This window comes from Cynocephalus volans, chromosome 16 (genome assembly GCF_027409185.1).
Source record: "Cynocephalus volans isolate mCynVol1 chromosome 16, mCynVol1.pri, whole genome shotgun sequence".
Taxonomy (NCBI): domain Eukaryota; kingdom Metazoa; phylum Chordata; class Mammalia; order Dermoptera; family Cynocephalidae; genus Cynocephalus; species Cynocephalus volans.
Window position 1 is genome coordinate 42,370,841 of NC_084475.1, and position 24,489 is coordinate 42,395,329.

At 40.5% G+C, this 24,489-nt stretch overlaps 1 protein-coding gene across 2 annotated transcripts in view; it reads right to left on the reverse strand.

Annotated features, from left to right (window-relative positions):
• PIP5K1B (phosphatidylinositol-4-phosphate 5-kinase type 1 beta) overlaps positions 1 to 24,489 on the reverse strand; it is a 294,924-nt gene that overhangs the window by 13,587 nt on the left and 256,848 nt on the right. For both annotated transcript variants that reach the window (XM_063080588.1, XM_063080589.1), the window contains exon 14: positions 2,144 to 2,261. In XM_063080588.1, coding sequence (XP_062936658.1) covers positions 2,144 to 2,261 — 118 coding nt within the window. The remainder of the gene's footprint in view (positions 1 to 2,143; positions 2,262 to 24,489) is intronic.

A 24,489-nucleotide genomic window follows, 5' to 3' on the forward strand; every position in this document is an offset into this window, starting at 1 on the left:
GTGCTGGGGCAGACTGACCAGGTGACCACAGCAGCCAGCTACCCCCCACCCCCACCTCTTTCTGTTCTAAACTCCCATGGTTCCTTTATTTCTAATCGGTCCTCAAGTGCTCTCAATACAACCAACAATTAATACTGCGGCTTTTCCCCGTGGTGGCTTCTGAGGCAAGCCACCTTTTTTGAAATGCTTTACTTTTCAATGTCAGAGAACTAAAGACTTAGAGCAATGAAGTAAGACACTAATAAAACCAAATAAATGGCAGTATTCTTATAGAAGAAATTGATAATACCAAGGAGGAGAAAGCAAAATGATGAATAAGACCACCTTTCTACCAAAAGAATAAGGATAACAAAGAGCTGGCACTAATAATATCTTTTAACCGCTTGTGATTTTGCATTCCACTCATCGGTATTACACTTCCCTGGCTGGTGCAAATCTGGGTTTCATAAAGACATATGAAAGTGGCATGAACCATCAGCTCATAAAGATGAGATTTTACTTGGCCTCTTCCTGAAATGTTTTCCTGATTTCTACCTTTAGATGAAAGCTGACTGATCGTGGGACCAAAAAATACTGTCATTTTTCTTCTATTTAATTCCCTATTTCCTTTTTTGTGTGTGTGTGTGGGGGGGAGAGATAAAAAAAGTTTTTTGTAAGGATTTTGCAATATGCTATAACTTACTTTTTAAAAGTGGAGGCAGTGGGGGGGGAGGAGCATTGCTCAGCAGGAAAAATTCTGTTTATGCAGCAACCAGGATATTCAGGGTTTATTAAAAAAACCTTTTCACAACAGTTGGTGGGGGGCTGCTATTGTACATGGGGTGGCCAAGTAAAGCCTGAGATATCTGAGAAGATGTTTGGACTGAGACTGGAAGGAAGTGAGAGAGTAAGCATGGGATGGCTGGGAATGAGTGTACAGACAAGAACAGCAAGTGCAAAGGTCCTGGAGCAGAAACATGCTTGGTTTGAGGGAGGAATGCCAAGGAGGCCAGTGTGGATGGGACAGCATCGGCAAGGAAGATAGAAGCCTGGGGGTGGGGGTAAGAGAGTCAGGGGAGGCCAGAACATGTAGGGCCTTGAGGACTTTGGATTTCACTCCAGGAGAGCTGGAAAGACACTAGAGGGCTATGGGCTGAGAAGTAACATTTTGGGGACTAGAGTCCTGTAGAGCACACTTGAGGAAATATGGTGCTAGGTTGGAGGGTATGGAGAAGCATAAATGCAGCTTCCAGGAGCTGAGGTGTGTGGAAATGTGCTGCTGTGCGGCATGCACCAGCAGTGATGATTCCTGAGGGTGCACTTGTACATCATGAGTGATGGAGAGTATTGGCTCAGGGTTAGCAAAACTTAAACAAGTAGAAAATTCTGAATCAACACTTCTCCTGTTTCATGTAATCTTGTGCAGGAACATGGAGTATGTATGTGAGAGATGTACTTCGCAGGGAAAATGCTCAGTCTCCTCTTTTATAGTCCAGCCCACCAAGGTATCTTTTTAGCATCATCTAACAATCCAATTAAACCTATCTAGACAATTTGACAGGCACTAAAGGATGTTCACACCCGTGCTCACTCATGATCCTCAAAGCAGCCTTGTGAGTAGGCAGGGCAGGCATTTCCCTTTTTTGGCAAATAAGAACACTCAGTTAGAGAGGTTCTTGCCCAAATCACACAGCTGGTTGGTGACAATTGAGGATGGAGTCAGCCAAGATTCTTTGGTGCTGAACTTTGTTTCCTGCCATGACCTGTTTCTGTGCCTCTCAGCCTACTAACTTACCTAGGGAGCAAGCCCAAAATGAAGATGCAAACACAAGGGGATACAACCGAGTCAAAGGCATGCATAATGTTGTTGGCAACAACTCCAAGGTGTCCTGCTTTGCCTTGACATTAGGGAATTTGTTCTCTCGAGTTATATGGTGATCTGTATTAACCTAGATACTCTTTTGTGTCATGTTCTACATGAACCGTGAGAAAAACAGTTTGTAAGAAGATGTGACATTTGTAGAAGTAACAGGGTGCCATTATTTCTTTTAAAACCCAAGCATGCCTGGTTTTAGAGAACTTGCTCTGCTGTAAGCCTGCATCCATTTATGAACCAGAAATTGGCGAGGAGGAGTGGTGGGGAAGAAACTAGAAAATTACTTACTAAATAGACATCAAGCACAGAGGCATTGTCATCCTGCACTTCCAGAGTGTTCGGCTCAGCAGTCAAGTAGATGGTCCCTTCTTCCAAGGTGAATGTCGAACTGGAAGGCAACCCTTTACTGGAAAAAGAAAGATGAACAATGAGCATGTGGCCTCCAGAACAAAATCTAAAGACACCTCCAAAACGTAGCTGAAGAGGCTGAGGTGGGCAGTTTTGGGGCTGAAAATTTTTTTGAGAATTCAAAGGAAATAGGGAGATATGGTCACTGGAGTTTAAAGAATTTGGTTTTACTAAGAGTGCATTTTTCTCTCTCTGCGTCAGCGCATGAGACACTTCACTGAGTTTCTGAGAGGTGATTTGAGGGTCCCCTGCCTTGTGAGTGGGGGGATGCTGGGAGTCTAGAGGCCCACTGGTTACCTTTGACTATGAATAGTTGGTTCTTGCTGCTTCAGTTCTCCTCTCACAGTATTCACTTTGCTAGTTTGCAGAAGATAACCTTGTGCATCGTTAGCCTTGATGATTTCTATTTTTTTTTTTTTTCCTTTTCTTTTTGGCACGGATGGTTCAGTTCCATCAGTGGTTCTCAAGCTTAAATGTGCATCCGAATCCCTGGTGGGCTGGTTAGAATGCAATCTCTTAGGCCCCACGCTTAGAATTTCTGATTCAGTGGGTCTGGCAAGGAGCCCGTGAATTTGCATTTCCGACAAGTCTCCAGGTGATGCGTCTGCCAGTGGTCCAAGACCCACACTTGGAGTAACAATGGATTACATAAATACAGAGCACTGTCTTATAGGCTTTTTGAGGAGCCTACGTTTACCCTTAGTGACAACGATGACAGCAAAAGCCAAAGGAAGGCAAGTAGACAGCATACTGGAGAGTCCTTTAAAGAGAAACCACCTTGTTGTCAAGATATGATAACCAGTATCATTAATTGTTGAAGTAACAGGCCCATTTTGATAGTATTTAAATTGTGAATTAATTTAGGGACTGAGGGATGTACAATTTTTTCCCCCATTGAAATAAACTTTAGTTATGCTTTTTACCCATGAAAATTTGCCACAGGAAGGTTCTGAAGGAACAAAACATCTGGAAAAAATGGAAGAAGAGAGTGACATGGATGCTGGGGAGCTGGTGGAGGGGCGGCCATCGGCCATGTGGAAGGAACCCCAGCAGCTGGCCTGTGGTCTTCCCGGGCAGGGGTGGGGAGGCTGGGCTTCATCTCTCCCCTTCCTCATTACCACATCCTGCGACTCCTTCGGGGCTTAGATCACAGCTGTTTTCCATAACTGGCGATATCAGTTTCCACTCAAAACCAACAGTGTGCCAGGGTTCCCTGACCTCCATAACATCACTTCTTTTGTCTTTTTGACACTAGCCATTCGAGCTGGAGTGCGGTGGTATCTCACCGTTGTGTTGATTGGCATTTCTCCGGTGCTGAGTGATGTTGAGCATTTTTTCATGTACCCGTTGGCCATTTTTATATCTTCTTTTGAGAAATGTCTATCCAGCTCCTTTGCCCATTTCTTACTTGGGTTATTTGTTTTTTTGCTGTTGAGTTGTTTCAGTTCCTTACATATTCTTGATATCAACCCCTTGTCAGATACATAGTTTGCAAATATTTTTCTCCCATTCTGTATGTTGTCTGAAGAAGTGATTTGTTTTAGTTTGAGTTATTGCCACCGTGAGAACTAGGAAATCCCCATAAAAACCCAGTTTTCCACAGATTCTTTTGAGAAATCAAAAGAGCTGCCATGTTTCCAAGTTGCGGGGAGACTGCTGCTGCCTCCTTTAAACTGGGCACATTCTCTGCATCACTCCGCAGTCCCCAACACTCTCTTCTGCCGCACACCCAAGCCATCACACTCATTTGTGTCCCCCCTCCATGTGTCTGTCAGCCCAACGTCTCTACTTCTCAGGTGAGGCCCAAGGAGATGCAGAGACTTGCCCAAGCTCACACCGCTTGGAGTTAGGATCTGAACTTTGTTTTCCAATTAACCACCTTTGCCATAGTCATCTCTGCTGAAATATTAGAGATTTGCCATTACAGAAACCAAGGTAGCTCAAACAAATGTGCCTAGGAGCTTGCCAAATAATCATGTAATACCAGCAAAAACAAATACCGCATATGGTATATGATGTTTGATGAGAGCTGTGGAAATCTTTGTTCTCTTGAGAAGAGTAATAATGAATAGAAAGGTTTGAGGAAAAGAAAGTGGACAAAATATGCTCTACAAAGCAGCACATAAAAAATGAATATTGATATTTAACAAAAGCAATAAAGCTATTTAAGCTTTCAACAGTTTAATACTTAAACAAAATAACATATATGAAAGAACTTGGTAAAACATACAGGCTTATGCAAGGGTACTTCAAAAAGTACATGGAAAAATAGAATGAAAAGATAATACAAATCTTTCCATGAACTTTTTGAAGTGCCCTCCTATAAATAATCAGTCATTTATATAGTGAAGTACCATTAAATGTATTCTGAATAATCTGACTTCTTGTCTTGGCATTGAGTAAAAGCTATATAACCAATTAATTAATCTCTATATTTGTTATCCTCACTAGGCAATATGTACTGAGTGAGATCAGAGTACATGTTACTTCCCTAAAAATCTTAGATTAGATGCCATCTACCACCCAAGAAAGGATGAAAGTACACTTCAGGGAAACCAAAACCTGAGCTGATAAGGCATTAACAGGCAGAGCATGAGCTTTGGAATCACATGGATTTGGCTTTGAATTCTGGCTCTTTATTTGGTTGTGTGTGATACTGAATAAATTTCTTAACCCCTCTGAGCTCCAGTTTCCCAAATGTAAAATGAGAATAATAATACCTGATGGAGTTTGGATGTGTTGTTCCTGCCAAAACTCATACGGAAATCTGATCCCCAATGTGGCAGTGCTGGAAACTATTTGAGTCACGGGGGTGGATCCCTCATGAATGGATTTATGCTCTCCCTAGGTGGGGGGATTAGTGAATGAGATCTCGCTCTATTAGTTTCCATGAGAGCTGGTTGTTTAAAAGACCCTGGCACCTCCCCCCACCCCTTGCTTCCTCTCGCCCTGTGATCTGCCTGTACCTGCCGGCTGCCTCCTGCTTTCCATCATGAGTAGAAGCAGCCTGAGGCCCGTGCCAGATGCAGCTCTCCCAGAATCGTAAGCCAAATAAACCTCTTTTCCTTATAAATTACCCAGTCTCAGGTATTTCTGTTATAGCTACACAAAACGGTCTAAGACAATACCAAACAAGCAGGGTTGTTAGAGTGATTAGTGATAACAAATGGACAAGGCACATATTTCTTGAGCATCCATCAATGCACGTTGTATTACAGGTGCCAGGATGAGCAGAGATCAAAACAGACAAATATCTCTGCCTCACAGTATTGAAACTTACATAGTATTGAGGAAGACAGGCAATGAGATAAATACTTAAAATATATAGACTACTGGCTAAAATGCTAAGGAGAAAAAGTACAGAAAGGAGAGAAGAAGTGAGTGAGTGAGTGGCAGAGGCAAACTCCAAAAAGCAAACTCTCCTTGCTCTGACATTAGAGCTTTTAGATCTTAGGCATAAGTCAGACACACTTCCTAGGACACATATACAGTCCTCCAAAGGGTCCCACTGAAGCCCCTTTTGCTGGGCTGGGACTGATATACCTAATCACCAACAGATCTCTCTAAAGATTGCATTCTAACCGCCAACTCTTTTCTTGGCCTCTCGAACTTCTTTTAAAGGCTGGAGATGGAATACTACTCAGCTATAAAAACGAATGAAATACTGCCATTTGCAACAACATGGATGGACCTTGAGAGAATTATATTAAGTGAAACAAGTCAGGCACAGAAAGAGAAATACCACATGATCTCACTTATCGGTGGGAGCTAAAAATTAATATATAAATTCACACACACACACACACAAACGGGGGGGGGGAAGAAGATATAACAACCACAATTACTTGAAGTTGATACGACAAGCAAACAGAAAGGACATTGTTGGGGGGGAGGGGGGGAGGGAGGTTTTGGTGATGGGGAGCAATAATCAGCCACAATGTATATCGACAAAATAAAAAAAAAAAAAAAAAAAAACTATAAAAATAAATAAATAAATAAATAAATAAATAAAGGCTGGAGATAAGCGGCTGGAGATAAGCGATCAGCCAAGGGTTGCCAAACTGGTTTTTGATGACTTCCTTTGCAAGTGCTACAGTCTCACACTTACTTTTGTTTTGGGCCTCAGCTGAAACTGATGCTAAAAATATCTCCTATTAACATTGTTACATTATTTTTAGCAGAGAGAAATTAGTAAAGGTTATAAACATTATTGAAGATAAAGGTATATCTTTCCTAACCAAGTAATGCTTCACATGGGCCATGAAGTATTATCTGGGCTTAAGAATCTATGTACTGTATGCATGAATACGTATGTGTGTATCCTCTCCTACTTAAAAAAATTAACGAAATGCAATTATTGAAAGAATAAGGAGATAATGCAAAAACAAACCAACTAACCCAAATAAATGTATCCATAGTCTCCAGCAAACTCCTCCATTCTTGAAGATGCCCCAAGTAGGAAAGATAAGATATGTTGCAAAAAAGATTTTGATTTAAATGTCTGTGCTACTAATCAATTTAACATTCATTTCTCTTGAGTTTTGACACTGGAGAATAGTCTTGCTAGTGCCCTGTTTTCTTACTGTACTACTGATTTCCGGGGCACAAGCCTATTTAGAATCAATTTCTAATTTCTCTGGCTGAAAGTTTCCCAAGTTCTGCTTTTAGGGGTCACTTATAAGCAAGGGTATCTCTCTTGGGAGGAATGCCTTCAAAATCCAGCAGTCGGGTCAGAGTGCCCGCCATTCCTTAGACTCACAGCTTGGGAAGATCCATTTCTAGAAGCAATGTCACGTGACTGGGTTTAAGAGTCTGGCTGCCTGCCTAGGTTCTGCACCATCGAGTTTTGGCACAATTCCCTCGATTCAGACTGTCTGAGGGCTAATTATGCCTAATTTTCGACAAGCCACACAGGAAACTGTTAATCTGCTCAGTTCTGTTCTTCCCTTGTAAGAGCACAGGGACTGCAGTCCTCTTCCCTTGCTGGGTGCTTCGGTCTCTGCACAGTCGTCAACTTCTCCTAGGTAAGAGCCATACAGGAGAAGGAATTTCATGTCCTAGCTCCCCCTCTGGGAGCGGGCATTAATAGTGCTCTGATGCTATGCAGGTCTCTCTGTCATTTACAAAAAATGCTTCTTTCTGTTACCAGCAATATTAGTTTGGCTTCAGTGGAGAGCATTAACCTGTCCATTCTGCTGAAAATAGTCATCAATAATTTTATAGCCGAGAACACTCTGATTTCTGTTTGCAGTCCTAATGACTGTTTTATAGCTAATTCTCATGGGGGCATTTGTTCAGGGAACATATGGTACTATCCACAGTTTTTGTCTTTTAAAAGTCACCCTCTCCCTCCCACTACCTCAATTCTTTTTTAATTAAAGTAATAGCATCATAATATATGACATGCAAATGACTTAACAACCTCTTGCCTCTACCTCCTACCTCCCAGGGGTAATTCCTTTTAGGATTTCTCTTTTTAGCTCTTCTGGTGATTCCCTTCATATCTTTTGATGAATCAGGGAGTAAAAGATGTTCTCAACCTAAGGCAGCATCCATTGATTCACTATGAAGAACACTGACACTCTTCTACTGTGCAAAATTTTCTCCCAATATTTGCCATTTATATTTTATTCATTCTGTAACTGTGAATAACATAGTTAATCACCGTTTTCATTCCATCAACCATACACTGTTTATCCTTTAACTTCTCATATTATTTCATCTCTGTCCCTGTTTTTGTATTAGACACATTTCTTTAAAAAAATACCTTTATTTCTACTTTCTCATGGCTGTTAATATTTATATTCTGTCTTGCAGCTATGACCAAATCTTCCATGCTTTGTCCATGGACTGGCTCCAAAATTAGAATATTGATACATAGAGTTTATATTGTTTTGACTATGTGAATACTGTTTACTGCCCGGCCAATAGCAAGTTGGAGTTACATCTCCCTCATGGGTTCAAAGTCATGATTGCTGGGCCATGTAAAGAAAAACATTCCCAACACTAACATCAAGGTTAAATGGAGTCTCTCTCTCTTTTCTTTTCTTTTTTCCACTTTTGCCTAAATGCATCACATTTTAGGCTGCATCATGTTAGGAGATTTTTGCCCTTCAGAAACTAATTGCCATAAAAACTCTGAGAGTGTTTGAACTAAGGGCAGAGGCCTAGATACAAGCCCAGATCCTCTGATTACTAGCTGCAATACTGGGCAAGCCATGACACTGGGGGCTCTGGGCTTTTCATCTATAAACAGCAGTGACAGTCTCTGCCTAGCCCATCTCACAAGGCCATCAAGAGGACCAAGCCAGATAATGCAGGTGAAGGAAAGGCCAACAGGAATATCACCATGACTTTTACTTCTGGGACTCTGCCTGTTCCCAGGGGGCTTTGATGAGATCTGCTTGCACAGACAGATATAACATAGATTTTAAAAAGAATTCCTTTTCTGCTATGCTAAGTTTAGCTACTAGAACAGTAACTTATAACAAATGTGGATAGGAAAGCTCTGCTTGCAGAGAAAACCCACAAATTCGGCCTAGTCTCATTTAATGGCTGCAAATACCTGTTTAGTCCTAGAGCCACACTCTGCTATGGGCAAGCCTATTCCAGCATGACCCAGGCACTTCTGAAGTGATGGTCCAGCCAACACCTGTGTCACACTCAGAACAGCTCACCTTTGGTTTGGGTGGGGTGGAGGGTGGTGGTGGGGGGGTAGAGGTTGCTAGGGGGTGTGGAAATTCTTAAGCACTGGTACCAAATTTTCCTATTTGCAGCCTGGATGGTGTCAGTGTGCAACAAATCTCACATCCCTGGCAGGACAAAGCGTTTCCTTCCTGCTGAGCAACTTGGCTGAGTGGGTGGGCAACTCTACAAGACTCCCCAAGATGAACCCAGGGAAGTGGGAAGCAAGCCCTTGACCATGGGCACTACGTTCAGACTGCTTAGCTGCCCCCATTCCTAACCTACCCGGCCAAACAGGAGGCTTTCAGAGAGATCTGCTTGTTTCCGCCTTTTCCCCTTTCAGCCATGAGCACAGCTGCTGCTCTTCCCCACTCTCCCACTTCTGCTATTTTTAGACAAGCAGACTGCCTGTTCCTAACGAAGGCAGGCAGAGCAGCCGGCTCTCCCTTTGGTATCAACCGATGGCTGCCGTGTGGGTCTAGTCCCTGGCCCTGATGTCCCTTCTCCCCCATGTAACTGAACGCCAGAGGCACGAAGCCTGCCGCAGACCCAGCACACAGAGCAACACTTTGAACTGATAGGCAAAAAGAGAAGCAAACAGTGTGTTTCCGGCTCTGTTAGTTCTGGGATGGGAAGCCGTGGTTGCTCAGAAGTGGGCACCATCTGAGCCCCTGCCACTAGCAGCCCCAGAAGCAAGCAGGGCCCTCCCTCCTTTGCAGGCAGTGTTTGTATGTGTGTGGGTGGTAGAAAAGGGAGGGAGAAACCTTTTTTTTTTTTTTTGTCATTTTTTTCGTGACCGGCACTCAGCCAGTGAGTGCACTGGTCATTCCTATATAGGATCCGAACCCGCGGCGGGAGAGTCGCCGCGCTCCCAGCGCAGCACTCTACCAAGTGCGCCATGGGCTCGGCCCGGGAGAAACCTTTTTTCAAAGTAACCCTCATCCAAGTTCAGAGACCTTTTTCATCATATATCTCTATGAGATTTATTTTTCTTTCCAACACCATACCTCAACACTACACACACATACACATAACACGTTTAAAGTGAGCAGCCATCATTGACTGTGATGATTATACACATCATTTTATTTAATCATTAAAGATCACCCTGTTAGGTTGGGTCTTTTGCTTTTTGTTTTGTACATTTGAGAATTAAAGCTAACTTGTTTAGCCACAGGTGGTACCTGGATTTGAATCTAGGCCTGACTCTGGAGCATTACCACATCCTACACATATTGCCTTAAGCCATCCAATTACTGCAGAGAATTAGTACTTTCCAGTGTTTCTAAGACATCCCCAGCAATGATGGTTCAATTATGAAAGAGAAAAAGAGATACACAGATCCATTCCTGGATGACAAATCTAGTACAGGTTAAGCAACCCTAATCTGAAAATCTGAACTGCAAAATACTTCCAAATCCGAAACTTTCTGAGTGCTGACATGATGCACAAAGGAAATGCTCATTGGAGCATTTTGAATTCTGGATTTCCGATTAGGGATGCTCAACTGGTACGTATTCTCCAAATATTCCAAGAGCCAGAAAAGTCGGAAACTTGAATCACTTCTGGTCCCAGCATTTTGGATAATAGATACTCAACCTGTACTACAGACAAGTCTTGATTATTTGACTTAATCAAAAGAAGCAGGAATAGATAGATGTTAAAGGACAAGAAAAGAAACCTCTGATACCCACATCTCATACCGTACACAAAAGTTAATTCTAGATGGATCATAGACAAAAGGTGGAAGTTAAAAGTACAAAGCTTCCAAAAGAAACAAAGGAGGATGTCTCCACGACCCTGGGGTCATGACTAGGAAGTGACAGAACAGAACCTTCTGGTAGGATGAAGAAATATTCTTTATCTTGATCTGGGGGATGGTTACCTGTGCACACATTTTGTCAAAATTCATGGAACTATACACTTAGGATTTCTGCATTTTACTATGTGTAAATTATACTTCAGTAATGAGCTGTTGGCATAAAAATCAGTATCTGCTTTTTTACTTATAGAACTGTAAATCATCCATTCACATGTATACTGAGGGCCTACTTCATTCCAGGTACTGTACTAAATGCAAAAAATAAGTTGGTAAATAGCTGAGACATGGTCAGGTCACTAACTGAGGGAGCTTTCAAAAAAGTTGGGGCAACAACCTAAGTGTCTGTTGATGGATAAATGGATAAAGTGGGGCATAAATATACAATGGAGTATTATTCAGCTTTAAAAAGAAAGAAAGCCTTCCATTGCGACAACATGGATGAACCTGAAGGACAATGTGCTAAATGAAATAAGTCAGGCACAGAAAGACAAATACTGTGTGGGCTCACTTCTACGTGGAATCTAAAAAAGTCAAACTCATAAAGGCAGAGACTAGAATGTTGGTTACCAGGCGCTGGGGAAACGGGACGTGGGGAGATATTAGTCAAAGGGTACAAAGGTTCAGTTTTTCAAGATGAATAAGTACAGCATGGTGAGTATAATTAATAATGCTGTATTGCATACTTGAAATTTACTGAGTGTTGATATTAAGTGTTCTCGCCAAACAAAAATATATCGTAACAATGTGAGGTGATGGATATGTTAATTAGCTTGTTTGTGGTAATCCTTTCACAATGTATACATATATCAAAATATCATGCTGTATACCTTAAATACATACAATTCTTATTTGCCATGTACATCTCGATAAGGCTGGAAACAACCCTCTAAAACCAAAAAAAGTCAGAGCGATAGATTATAAATATTAAAAAAAAGCAAATAACCTCATATACAATTATTATGAAATGTAGACATGCAAACAAACAAACAAACAAAAAAACACCCCACCAAAACAACAACAACAAACCAAAATAAAAACCTTGACAATCAAAGTAATTTCTATTGGGCTTCACAATACTGAATGGCTTCTGCTGTCTACGAAAATGTGTTTTCCTGTTCATACTTGGCAGAGCCTAATATCAGAATTAGTTGCCTTCCTAGAGTTCATATCCAAGGAGTTGAGAGATAATATGTTTAAGTAGGTTCCAGAGGTAAGTCTTAGAGGGATTAAAAAAAATTGCAGACTGAATAGCCCACAGAAAATCCCCAAATAGACAGAATGTACTGAGAACAGAATTGATTGTATTCTCTAGCTAGAGAAAAGCACCACAAAGACAGAAGGAATTGGAACCTTTTAAATCACAGGGGATCCACGGCCTCCATGGCTCAGAGAAGCAATATGGTATGTGGAAGAATGACCTAGAACAGGAGGCAGGGCAGCTGAGTTCTGGTACCAACTCGGCACTAAGTAGCTGCATTTGGGTAAGGCATTTAACCTTCCCAAGGCCCTGGAGTTCCCTTCTCTATAAAAATCAGGAGTCTGGATTTGATGAGGCCCTTCCAGCTTCCAAAAGTTTTGATTCTTAGCCTAAGTTGGCTCTCTCTTAACCAAAGTTTGAGATCAACGTGGCATATCAGAAATACAATATGCTGAACTGCAAATGCCTTTTGCTGTGAAAACTAAAGGAACCAATAGGGTTTAAAATAAAGTTTACAGGAAATAACTCTCAACTGAAGCACCATTATTCCTGTATACCACACCTCAGTGAGGTAACTCCCATGGATGGTGGGTGGTTTGCAGCTAGATACTCTGCAATCTCTTTACACTCACTGCTATGAGGATTGAAAACAAAAACAACCCAAGAAAACAAAGCTTTACCTAGAGAGAGAGTGTTATGGGTTGAACTGTGTTCCCCCCAAATTCATATGTTGAAGTCCTAACTCCCAGTACCTTAGAATGTGACCTTATTTGGGAATAGCATTGTTGCAGAGATAATTAGTTAAGATGAGGTCATACTGGAGTAGGGTATGCCCTTATAAAAAAGGAAAATTATAAAATTTCCTTATAAAGTTTGACTCGTGTCCTTAGAAAAAGGGGAAATTTGGATACAGAGAGACATGCACACAAGAACTCTTTGTGAAAATGAAGGCAGGATCTACAAGCCAAGGGATGCCAAAGGTTGCCAGCACACCACCAGAAGCTAGGAGAGAGGCCTGAAACAGATTCTCCCTCACAGCCCTCGGAAGGAACCAGCCCTGCCGACACCTTGATCTTGAACTTCTGGCCTCCAGAACTGTGAGACAACACATTTCTGTTGTGGAAACCGCCCAGTTTGTGGTACTTTATAATGGCAGCCTAGCAAGCGAATACAGGTGGTGGAAATGCTTAAAGGGCACCCTGGCCTTGGCAAACAGGCTGACTCACTGATTTTCCCTCCCTTTCCTTAGCCCATAATACCACTTTAGAGGAAAAGAACCTTGCATTGACATGTATTTATAAATAAAGAAAAACATTAACCTTTAGGACATTTATATTTTAAATACCTGGAAAGATGTACAATTCTTATTCTTTGCTAAACACCACATTTTCTATATTTAGAAAGTAAGGCCCTTCTTCAGTAAAACCCAGCAAACATTTGCTGAGCTTTTATTATCGACTAGGAGTCTTTAGATAGTGCTGTGCCTTAGCTTTCAGATTTTCCTCAGGTTCTCTCACCTTATCAATGTGCTAAAAATACACAGGCTGAAATGACCACCTTCAGCACACGAGTGGCATCACTTAGTCAAAATCCAAATTACTATTAAATCTGCAGAAGCTGCCAGGAAAAAAATAATACGAGAGCAGATTAGAAAGGCAGTTTTGCTCCAGATGTATATGGTAATTATAATTAGTCAGAGCTATTGGAAAACCATAAGCAGAATTGATTTTTCAACGTGCTTGCTAGCTTCAAAGAGGTGCAGAATGACAGGAAGGTTTCTCATACATGGCTAAGCCAGCACCGAACTAATTATAAGCTCTGACTTGAATAATCAGAAAATGTCATAGAAACTACTGGTCTCTGCTATACAGGTCAACACCCTGTCCTGAGTCATTAGGAACATAAGCAGTTTAGGGATGGATAAATTGAACAGAGTCCCAGGTGACAAAGGAAGGGAGGCACCAGGCTGGGTACCTCCCTGGCTGAGATGATCTCAGAGATTCATGGTATTGGGAAGAAGAACTGAGACTTATTCTGGTTTCTAAACTATGGTTCAGTTTTAACGATCTCTGTCAGTGACCCTGTTATATACCAAAACCCTTCCTATAAGTTAAGGATCAAAACAAGGTGCATCAGATCAAAAGTCAGTACACTCCAATTGATTAAATAGGGCTTCTCAAACTTCAGTGTGCATTAGAATTGACAACAGGCCCGGGAAGCTGCGTTGTTAATGACTTGTTTCTGAAGGAGATGGTTCTAGAACCTACACTTTAAGAAACACTGGCTTCAAGGAATGGTAAGGCAGTGAGATGTATGTCCAGAACTGGTGGGGTGTGCTTCCATAAAGGACCAGAATGAGCCAACTTGGGGAGGCTGGCAAAGAACGAGGAGGATGTTGGCCAAAGGGTGCTGCTGATGGCCCTGCCTGTGCCTTCAGGGTTCGGTGCTGACTATGCTCTAGAGCTGGTGTTTAGAGGGCCTGTAAGGTTGGCATCCTGGGTCAGTAGGCGGGGACCTGGCTGCTGTTTGGGAGCTCAGAATACCACTTATGTTACTGAGGTCAGAAATGCAGCCATTTCCCATGTCCCACTCAATAAATTCTATCTTCCAGAAAGTGCACATAAGTAAACTAATAAATGATTAGGCACTTCATTAAGCACCATAAACATGCTGCCTATTATTTTACATCGTTCATATACCTGACTTCTTGTTATTTGTTAATGTGCTTAGCAAGCTGCAAATACAAATATTAATGGTTAAAAACTGTCATTAAAATTATATCCTTTTCCTATGTATTCTACCTACTCCTGAGAAGCCTAAATTACCTATTTTCAGAGTCTGATTCAAGTTCTAGTTATTTTGGATAATGCCTGTCTTTCATATGTGCATCTAAATCCTATTTACATGAAATCTCTTAAGGCTATTAATAAAATCCTCTCAAAAACTTTACCATTTAGGTGGTTCCTCCACGGCATTTCCTTACATGGAGTAGTCATATCACATCTGAGCTGATTTAGGAGTAGGCACTCGTAAGCTTCGGTTCTCCTTTAGTGGTCTCCTCCTCTAACAATGTCACTCAGCTGGGGCTTGGGCACTTACTGCATCTCTCTGAGCCTGTTCTTTATCCATATAATGGTGCTAAAAATAATCCTCCTTATTTACCACAGGGTTGATATGAATTACACACGTGCACGTGTCTGCCATGCCGCTGGCCCTTGGAGGTACCCATTAAATGGCCCCTTCTCCACTGATGAAAGAGGTACCTGACTTGACCTTCCTGATTGTCTGCGTGTCTCTGGCGATGTAAGAGCATTTGTGCAGGTTCTGTGAGGTTGACTTTGATAGTCTGTCACTTGTGTTCAATAGATTTTAGTGTTATTAGTATTATCATTGAAGATTATCACCTAAAGAAACAGACTTTAGTGGCTCAAAAGGAGTGGCAAACTAGTAAATGTTTATCAATCAGCATTCTGGGGGAAAAACTCATATGCAGATATGTGAGAGTACTTCAAAAAGTTTGTGGAAAAATAGAATTAAAAGATAATAAGAGAGGTGGCAGGTTGGTTAGAGTGTGGTACTGATAACACCAAGGTCAAGGGTTTGGATCTCCGTACCAGCCAGCTCCCCAAAAATGAATCTTTCTGTGAACTTTTTGAAAACCCCTCACATACGTACATATGTTTAAAAAATAAGCTTTACTAACAAAGAATGTGTAGCACACAATTTATAAATAATAAAATATATAATACATAGTCTTTACTGTAAATTCTATATAACCAATTGATTGTCACAGAATGCTTTTGTTGATTTTTACAGAATTTTTGCATCTACAGACAACCTATGATTGCAATTGACGAATGTGTAGTGCCAACATGATGTTGGTTGACACTTTCTTTTACGTTAATAAAAGAAAAATAAAAACATCTGTATAGTGTGAGACTTCTTTGCTGAATGGGAAAATAATTTTCAAATACTGGAAGAATATTTCCTCAATTTGCATGTGCTACTGACAATGCAATAGCCATAGATACAGCACACTTTTAAATTTAAAAAACAGAAATCAAATGATAAATCTAGCTCTGACTTAAAATGCTTGTCAATTGCTGTGGAATAAATACTTCTACTTCAATCTATTAATGTGATGTCACTGACTGCTGGGAAGAAATACACAGTAGCCCACCATTATACAATATTTCTACTATGCAGATAAATATATACAAATAATCTCAAGAGCATAAACAATAGTAGATGTACAGTAGAATGAAGAAGAGATCGGTTCTGAATATTACCTTTTAAAAAACAGAATTCATTTAATCATAAATTATGAAATTTAATTGTTAATAATGGCTGTGCTTGACAACTGGCTTACAAAATTTTTTTTTTTTTTATATATTTTTTTAAAATTTTATTTTGTCGATATACATTGTGGCTGATTATTGCTCCCCATCACCAAAACCTCCCTCCCTTCTCCCTCCCCCCCTCCCCCCCAACAATGTCCTTTCTGTTTGCTTGTCGTATCAACTTCAAGTAATTGTGGTTGTTATATCTTCTCCCCCCCCCGGTTTTGTGTGTGTGTGTGGGTGTGTGTGTGTGTGAATTTATATATTAATTTTTAGCTCCCACCAATAAGTGAGAACATGGGGTATTTCTCTTTCTGTGCCTGACTTGTTTCACTTAAATAATTCTCTCGAGGTCCATCCATGTTGTTGCAAATGGCAGTATTTCATTCGTTTTTATAGCTGAGTAGTATTCCATTGTGTAGATGTACCACATTTTCCGTATCCACTCATCTGATGATGGACATTTGGGCTGGTTCCAACTCTTGGCTATTGTAAAGAGTGCTGCGATGAACATTGGGGAACAGGTATACCTTCGACTTGATGATTTCCATTCCTCTGGGTATATTCCCAACAGTGGGATAACTGGGTCGTATGGTAGATCTATCTGCGGTTGTTTGAGGAACCTCCATACCATTTTCCATAGAGGCTGCACCATTTTGCAGTCCCACCAACAATGTATGAGAGTTCCTTTTTCTCCGCAACCTTGCCAGCATTTATCGTTCAGAGTCTTTTGGATTTTAGCCATCCTAACTGGGGTTAGATGGTATCTCAGTGTGGTTTTGATTTGCATTTCCCGGATGCTGAGTGATGTTGAGCATTTTTTCATATGTCTGTTGGCCATTTGTATATCTTCCTTAGAGAAATGCCTACTTAGCTCTTTTGCCCATTTTTTAATTGGGTTGCTTGTTTTCTTCTTGTAAAGTTGTTTGAGTTCCTTGTATATTCTGGATATTAATCCTTTGTCAGATGTATATTTTGCAAATATTTTCTCCCACTCTGTTGGTTGTCTTTTCACTCTGTTAATTGTTTCTTTTGCTGTGCAGAAGCTTTTTAGTTTGATATAATCCCATTTGTTTATTTTTCCTTTGGTTGCTCGTGCTTTTGGGGTCGTGTTCATGAAGTCTGTGTCCAGTCCTATTTCCTGAAGTGTTTCTCCTATGTTTTCTTTAAGAAGTTTTATTGTTTCAGGGTGTATATTTAAATCCTTAATCCATTTTGAGTTGATTTTAGTATACGGTGAGAGGTATGGCTCTAGTTTCATTCTCCTGCATATGGATATCCAGTTATCCCAGCACCATTTGCTGAAGAAGCAGTCCCTTCCTCAGTGAATAGGCTTGGTGCCTTTGTCAAAGATCAGATGGCAGTAAGTGTGTGGGTTGATTTCTGGATTCTCTATTCTATTCCATTGGTCAGTGTGTCTGTTTTTATGCCAGTACCATACTGTTTTGGTTATTATAGCTTTGTAGTATAGCTTAAAGTCAGGTAGTGTTATGCCTCCAGCTTTATTTTCTTTGTTCAGCATTGCTTTGGCTATGCGTGGTCTTTTATTGTTCCATATAAATATCTGGATAGTTCTTTCCATTTCTGAGAAAAATGTCTTTGGAATTTTGATGGGGATTGCATTGAATTTGTATATCACTTTGGGTAGTATGGACATTTTCACTATGTTGATTCTTCCAATCCAAGAGCATGGAATATCTTTCCATCTTCTTGTATCCTCTCTAATTTCTCTCAGCAGTGGTTTGTAGTTCTCATTATAGAGATTTTTCACCTCCTTGGTTAACTCAATTCCTAAGTATTTTATTTTTTTGGTGGCTATTGTAAATGGGCAGGCTTTCTTGATTTCTCTTTCTGCATGTTCACTATTGGAGAAAAGAAATGCTACTGATTTTTGTGTGTTGATTTTGTATCCTGCTACTGTGCTGAAATCATTTATCAATTCCAGCAGTTTTTTTGTAGAGGTTTTAGGCTGTTCGATATATAGGATCATGTCATCTGCAAACAGGGACAGTTTGACTTCATCTTTTCCAATCTGGATGCCCTTTATTTCCTTCTCTTCTCTGATTGCTCTGGCTAGTACTTCCAACACTATGTTGAATAGGAGTGGTGAGAGTGGGCATCCTTGTCTAGTTCCTGTTCTTAAAGGAAAAGCTTTCAGCTTTTCCCCATTCAGGATGATATTGGCAGTGGGTTTGGCATATATGGCTTTAATTAGGTTGAGATATTTTCCCTGTATACCTAACTTGGCTTACAAAATTTTACTGTTGACTTTCACCAGCCAGAAGTCTCCAGCCAGCCACTGCATGAAGGCAAAAAGAAAACATTAGGAGCCAACTTTAGCATAATCTATTAAAGTTGCTGCTTCCATTGGAATCACTATGGCTGCTGGTAAAACACTGGAGCAGTAGATGTCAGTGAGGGAACCTCAGATCCTGGTGGGACTCCAGAATAACTGCAAGGGGCACTCAAATCCATATGATCAGATGGAACTTCTTAATCGGTAGACATTAATAACACAATTAAATGAAAAATTTTAAAAGTTACAGTCTAGTTCTTTCAGTTCTAAAAACAGGAAACTGAAAAAGGTGCACACCTTCATGCATGGAATATAATATATATCGAGGGAATAAAATCTACAATATTTGGATGAACAAAAGTTCATCTATCTGGGAATTAATGACCTACTTTGTCTTACCAACACTTTTCCTCACATTGCGGGGAAGATGATCTCAGATGGTTCCACCCTATGCAATATTGCTTGTGTGGGACAATTTCCTCCTAACTGGCAGGAACACCAAACACCACTCGTAATCATCACAGCTTAGGTCAGTCCTGTTACAAGTACATAATGAATAAGCATCTAAAAGGCTTGGCACAGTGCCTGGTCTTGACAACGTGTAATTAACCCTAGCTATAATTCTAGATGGCAGAGAGTTTCAGTGAAAAACAATTTAAGGGAAAACAAATGTTCCTTTAAACAATTTCCGACTTCATCAGCCAGTGATTTTAGAAAGTTAGCATCATCCCTTATAATATATAAGAACAGAGCAATGGAAAGGTCACTGGATTCAGAGTTGAAGGACTAGGTTTTGGTCTTGACTCTGCTACTACCTATCTGTATGATGTTAAGTACATATTGTCATCCCTATGCACCTTAGTTTCCTAATTTTAAAGTAAGGTGTTGGGCTAAATAATTGTTAGGTATTTTTAAACGAGGAAATCAACCTCCACAATCTGAAGAATTTCATGTCCTATGAGTCAGACATTCAACAGATATGTCCTCAATGTTACTCCTTTGAACAACCATTAAAACCCTTTTAGAGATTTTCAATGTCACATTCCCCTTTGTTCTTCTGAACAAACACTGATTCCCTGTTTCCAAATGTATATGTGACCTTCTTTCAAATGTGTATTACCAGTCTTCCCTTCTGAGGTTTGTTTACTTATGAGAACAAGGCTCTCTTTTCCAGTAGATCATAAAGCAGTTCCTGGAAGGGACTGGGGTGGGAGGTGTAGGATATGTTCAGGTACAAAAGTTATCTTATAATGTGGGGCTGTTAAGAAAACAGGGTGTGGCAGTCCCCGGTGCCTGGGCTGGTGAGCAATCTTCTTCTACCTTCTGGCAATCTCTTATAAATGGCAGAGTCTTCTTTTAATATGCCGAGTCTATGGTCTTTTTTTCCCCAAGCACTGTATGATTAAACAGTTCTTCAGTTCTAAGCATACTAGGCCTGAGATCAAACGATGACAATAATCACCACCCCTGATAGTAGTAATAGCTTCCCCCTTACAGGTACTGAGCCTGACTCTTTACATCTATTATCTCATCACAGTTAACCCTTTAGTGTAGGCGTTACCATTACAGTTTCACACAGGAAGCCAACGAGGTCCTGAGAAGCTAAGCACTGTGCCTGAACACATAGGGTTCTAACCCAGGTTTGGGTGGCCAGTAAGTGTATGGCCTCCCTCTATAAACAACCCCCAGCATGACACAGGTAAGACTGATGCCTGTTTTGGTTTTACATGGGGAAGAGAGGAGTGGAACAGTTGGGAGAGATTCAGTACCTGGAGATTTCACTCTTAAAAGTCTTTCCTGAGACACAGCTGGGAGCTGGGATAGGATGCCCCTTTTGAAGTGGACAATGTGACACTTCACTAAGCAGAGCTTTATAGTCAACACATACAAAAAAAAAAAAAAAAAAAAAGGATCCTAACACATTATCCACCCCAAAGCATTTTCATGCTAAGATAAAAAATATCTGAGCAGAATGTACTAAAACGTTAGAAAAACATGGAAAATAATCTGTAGATGCTATGTATATTTCACAACTGTGTGAAAATACACGAACTTTCATTAAGTAGTTACCAGAACAAGTTCTCAACTAGCCAGTTAATTTGATCCTGATTCAAACATCCAAACCATTCTGTGAGATAGATGAGGAAACACATCCTCTTTCCTTTCTTCACACCATTAACAGTGAATATAGCGGCCTTCTCTTTTTGACCATGCAGCACTGTATCCTTCTGTTGGTAAGAGTAGCTCATTGGGACTTTCGGAAACTATACTTCCCTTATTCCATGTTGTCGAGCTACAGCTCTGTGTTGGAATCCTGCCGATATCGCCCATTGTAAAGCTCTTTTAATCCTGTTTGTGATGCCAATTGTAAAGCTACATGACCATGCCAGTTGTCGGGCTCTTTTACCTGCCGGTAATCTTGCCCCAACTGGGCCAGCTGTCAAGCTAGGGCTGGGTCTGGAGCTCACAGATCACTCACACTCCAGGCTGGGTCACCAGACCCCTTAAACGCAGGTCTATGAGCTAGGTAAACGGAAAACAGGTCCTTGGAAACTGTAGGTTGGAAAGCATGGCCGCTTGGGTGGCTCCTGCCGCCCAAGGCAGTAAACTCCAGCCCAGGTGGTGGCGCCCTGCAGGCGCACTAACTCCGCCCACACACAACGTATTCACAGCAAATGCTCCGCAAGATTCTGAACACCTGAGGGGCCCTGACCATTTTCCTATATTTTCCCAACACATGTAGTCCTGTTGGGAATGTGTATGACAGCAACTCATCCCCATGAGGGTGAGCCTTTGACCCAACATAGGCTCAGCAGAGTCTCTGAGTAATGTCAATCTTGGGCAGTGTGTTGAGTGACAGGTGAAAAGTGGTAGGAGCTGAGAAATAACATTGGCCACATGTCCATGAGTCATTCTCCAGAGGAAGAGAATGTCCTCTAACAGAGGCTATCCGTGAGTCTGAGATTCTCTGGAAAGCAAGCTTAATGAAAGCAGGGACATGATAAATTCCCCAAACTGCTATATCCTTACTCTGTAGCACAGTGCCGGGAAGATGGGAGAGGCTCAATAAATACTGCTCGATAAATGACTGAATCCTGTGGGCTGCTGTGTTTCATATCCTTCCCTTGGCTTTGTAGTTCAGTTTTATTTTTATTTTTTTGGATTATGAGAACTAATTGTATCTTCACAGTGATTTCTTTTGCAACTTCAGTTTCTTTTGCTTACAAGCAAAGAATGCTATCTGATACCTATTTTTTTTTTTTTTTTTTTTTTTTGGTGGCTGGCCAGTACAGGGATCCAAAGTCCCTATCTGATACCTGTTATTTCCACAGAATTGTAACATGTGCTGTAATATTTGAGGGCCCAGCCTTATGGAGTACCATTTTTCTATAGCAATGCATTTTTACTTATTATTCTCACCCAAGGAAGAAAGCTGATAGAAAACTCCTCAACTGGAGCATCAAGGAACTATATAATCTCTTAGAAGAGATCATTTATTAAGTAGCATAAAGGTCCTTGTGAAAAAAAACACCTATAATGTGTAGGAAAGTAGTCCATTCTCAGTTCTTTTTTGTAGAATGAAATTGATTCAACCTTGATGTTAGATCAGCTTCCACATCCAAGAATAGTCATGCAAATAAAACCAACACAAACAACATATAAGTTCACAGGAAATGTTAACATTTTCTCAGGAAGAGATGGGCTGATTATTTCTAAAGAAAGGCATTAAGATAAAAAAAATCAATAGTGTACACAGAATTAATTTCAGAGAAACCATATGCCTTCTTTCATGGGCTTTCATCTCTCTGAGGGTGGAAAAAAGCTAGAGTGATATAAAAAGCACATTAGATTAATGACGAGTAACAAATGCTGCCACGTCAATGGTCTACTTTGTGAGCAAATTTCATAAGCCTGCAGCATCTGGGCTACGGTCTGACAACATACACCCTTCTCCCAGGAGACATACAGGTTGGTTATGTGTGTTTGGGACATAAAGAGTCACATCTGCCTGTATGTCCAATATGGACAGCTAGATAGAAGAAACATTCCCTTACCCTTGGCACATATGCATGAAAAACTTCCTTGATCCAACCCCAAATTCTGGAAACTGGGAAATTTGAGCTGTAAGACTCAAAGTTATACACATCCAGACTTATATGGATTGGAATTCTACGGAAGATTAAAATACGATCTGCATAATACATTAATCACAGTTGAATCCAGCTGTAAAAAGACCATAATATTCAGCAGATTATCTATTTGTTCTGTGTCCACACCTGGTATATTGAGTTTCCCATCATTTCAAGTAAAGTCTCAAGAGACAGTTTTAAAACATGATTCCCTAACACTTATAACAAAGTGCTGCTGTAATGCACGATTGTGGTATAGGTTTCTGTGATGTCACTTTGAGAGAGGAAGCCCCGACTCTTTTTTTTAAAAAACTAAACTCCATACTATATTCATATTTTGAAAGTTTTCCTAATGTCCTCTTACTGTCTGGAGTTCCATTCAGGATATCAAATTACATTTAGTTGTCATATCTCCATGGGCCCTTATGGACTGTGATGGTTTTTCTTGAACTTTCCTTGATTTTGACGACCTTGACAGTTTTGAGAGGTACAGGTCAAGTATTTTGTAGAATGTCCCACAATTTGGGTTTGGCTGATGTTTTTCTCATAGTTAGATAGTATTTATAGGTTTTGGGGAGGAATATCACAGAGGTAAAGTACCATTCTCATCACACCACGTCACGGGTATGAACTATCAACATGACTTATCACTGATGACGTTAACCTTGACTACCTGGCCAAGGCAGTGTCCCCCTGCCTCCCTTCTCATACTGTACTACTCTTCGGAAGCCACTAAGTGTAGCCCATGCTTAAGGGATGTACATTCCACTTCCTTGAAGGCGGAGTATCTGTATAAAGTATTTGGAATTCTTCTGCATGGGAGTTTTATCTCTTCCCATTTATTTACTTATTCAATCATATCTTAATATCAGTATGAACTCTTGGACATTTATTTATTCTTTGGGTTGTAATTTAATACTGTTATTTTATTGCTCAAATTGTTCCAGCTTTAGCTGTTGAGAGCTCTTTCAGTTGGGTGCCATGCCCTCTGATACATCTCCATTGCTTTGCTTCTTGAATACCAATTGCCTTTTTTTTTTTTTTAATACAGAAGGATAGATAAATGCATTTTGGGATGGCTTAAGTATGGAACCACTGATGATATAGCTTTAGTATTCTAATCATTAATTAATACAAAGTGCTGGTTTCACTTTACAGTTAATTCAAAAGTTTAAGATCGATTGCATTTACTTCATCATTCATTTATGGGACAAAATCTGTATGCTCCCTGTGTGCTAGGGGTTTGGAACTGGGTTAGTTTCTTCAAACCATTAATGTGGTTGGTTTTAGTTCTTGCAGGACTAGACTATCCATCAGAGGTGGCAATGCTGAAGTAAACTACTAGAACATTAGCCTTGCCAGGAATACCCTCTGTCCTCCCCTGTTCACCTTGGACTTTCTAATTAAATCACAGCTTTACAGTCATTTCACAGTTGGAACCAGTGATGAAACTGCTTCTGGGATGGAGGTCCAGGGGTAATGTAGAAAGAACTCAGAATTATTCATCTTTGGGAGCTCAGAAGAGTTCTAGGTGTCCTTTAATCTCTTTAGTTGAGCACAATGCCCAGCAAGTAGTATGAGCTAGAGATGTATGAAGGGCTATCTTATTAAAAACTGGCTATTATTTGACGATATATTATATTCTACAATGACCAGAATACATGTACTAGACAGTGTCATAAATTTTCTTATCTCATCCTCACAATAACCTTTAATCATTACTCTCGTTGTAGACGAGGAGATTGAGGCCCAGTGG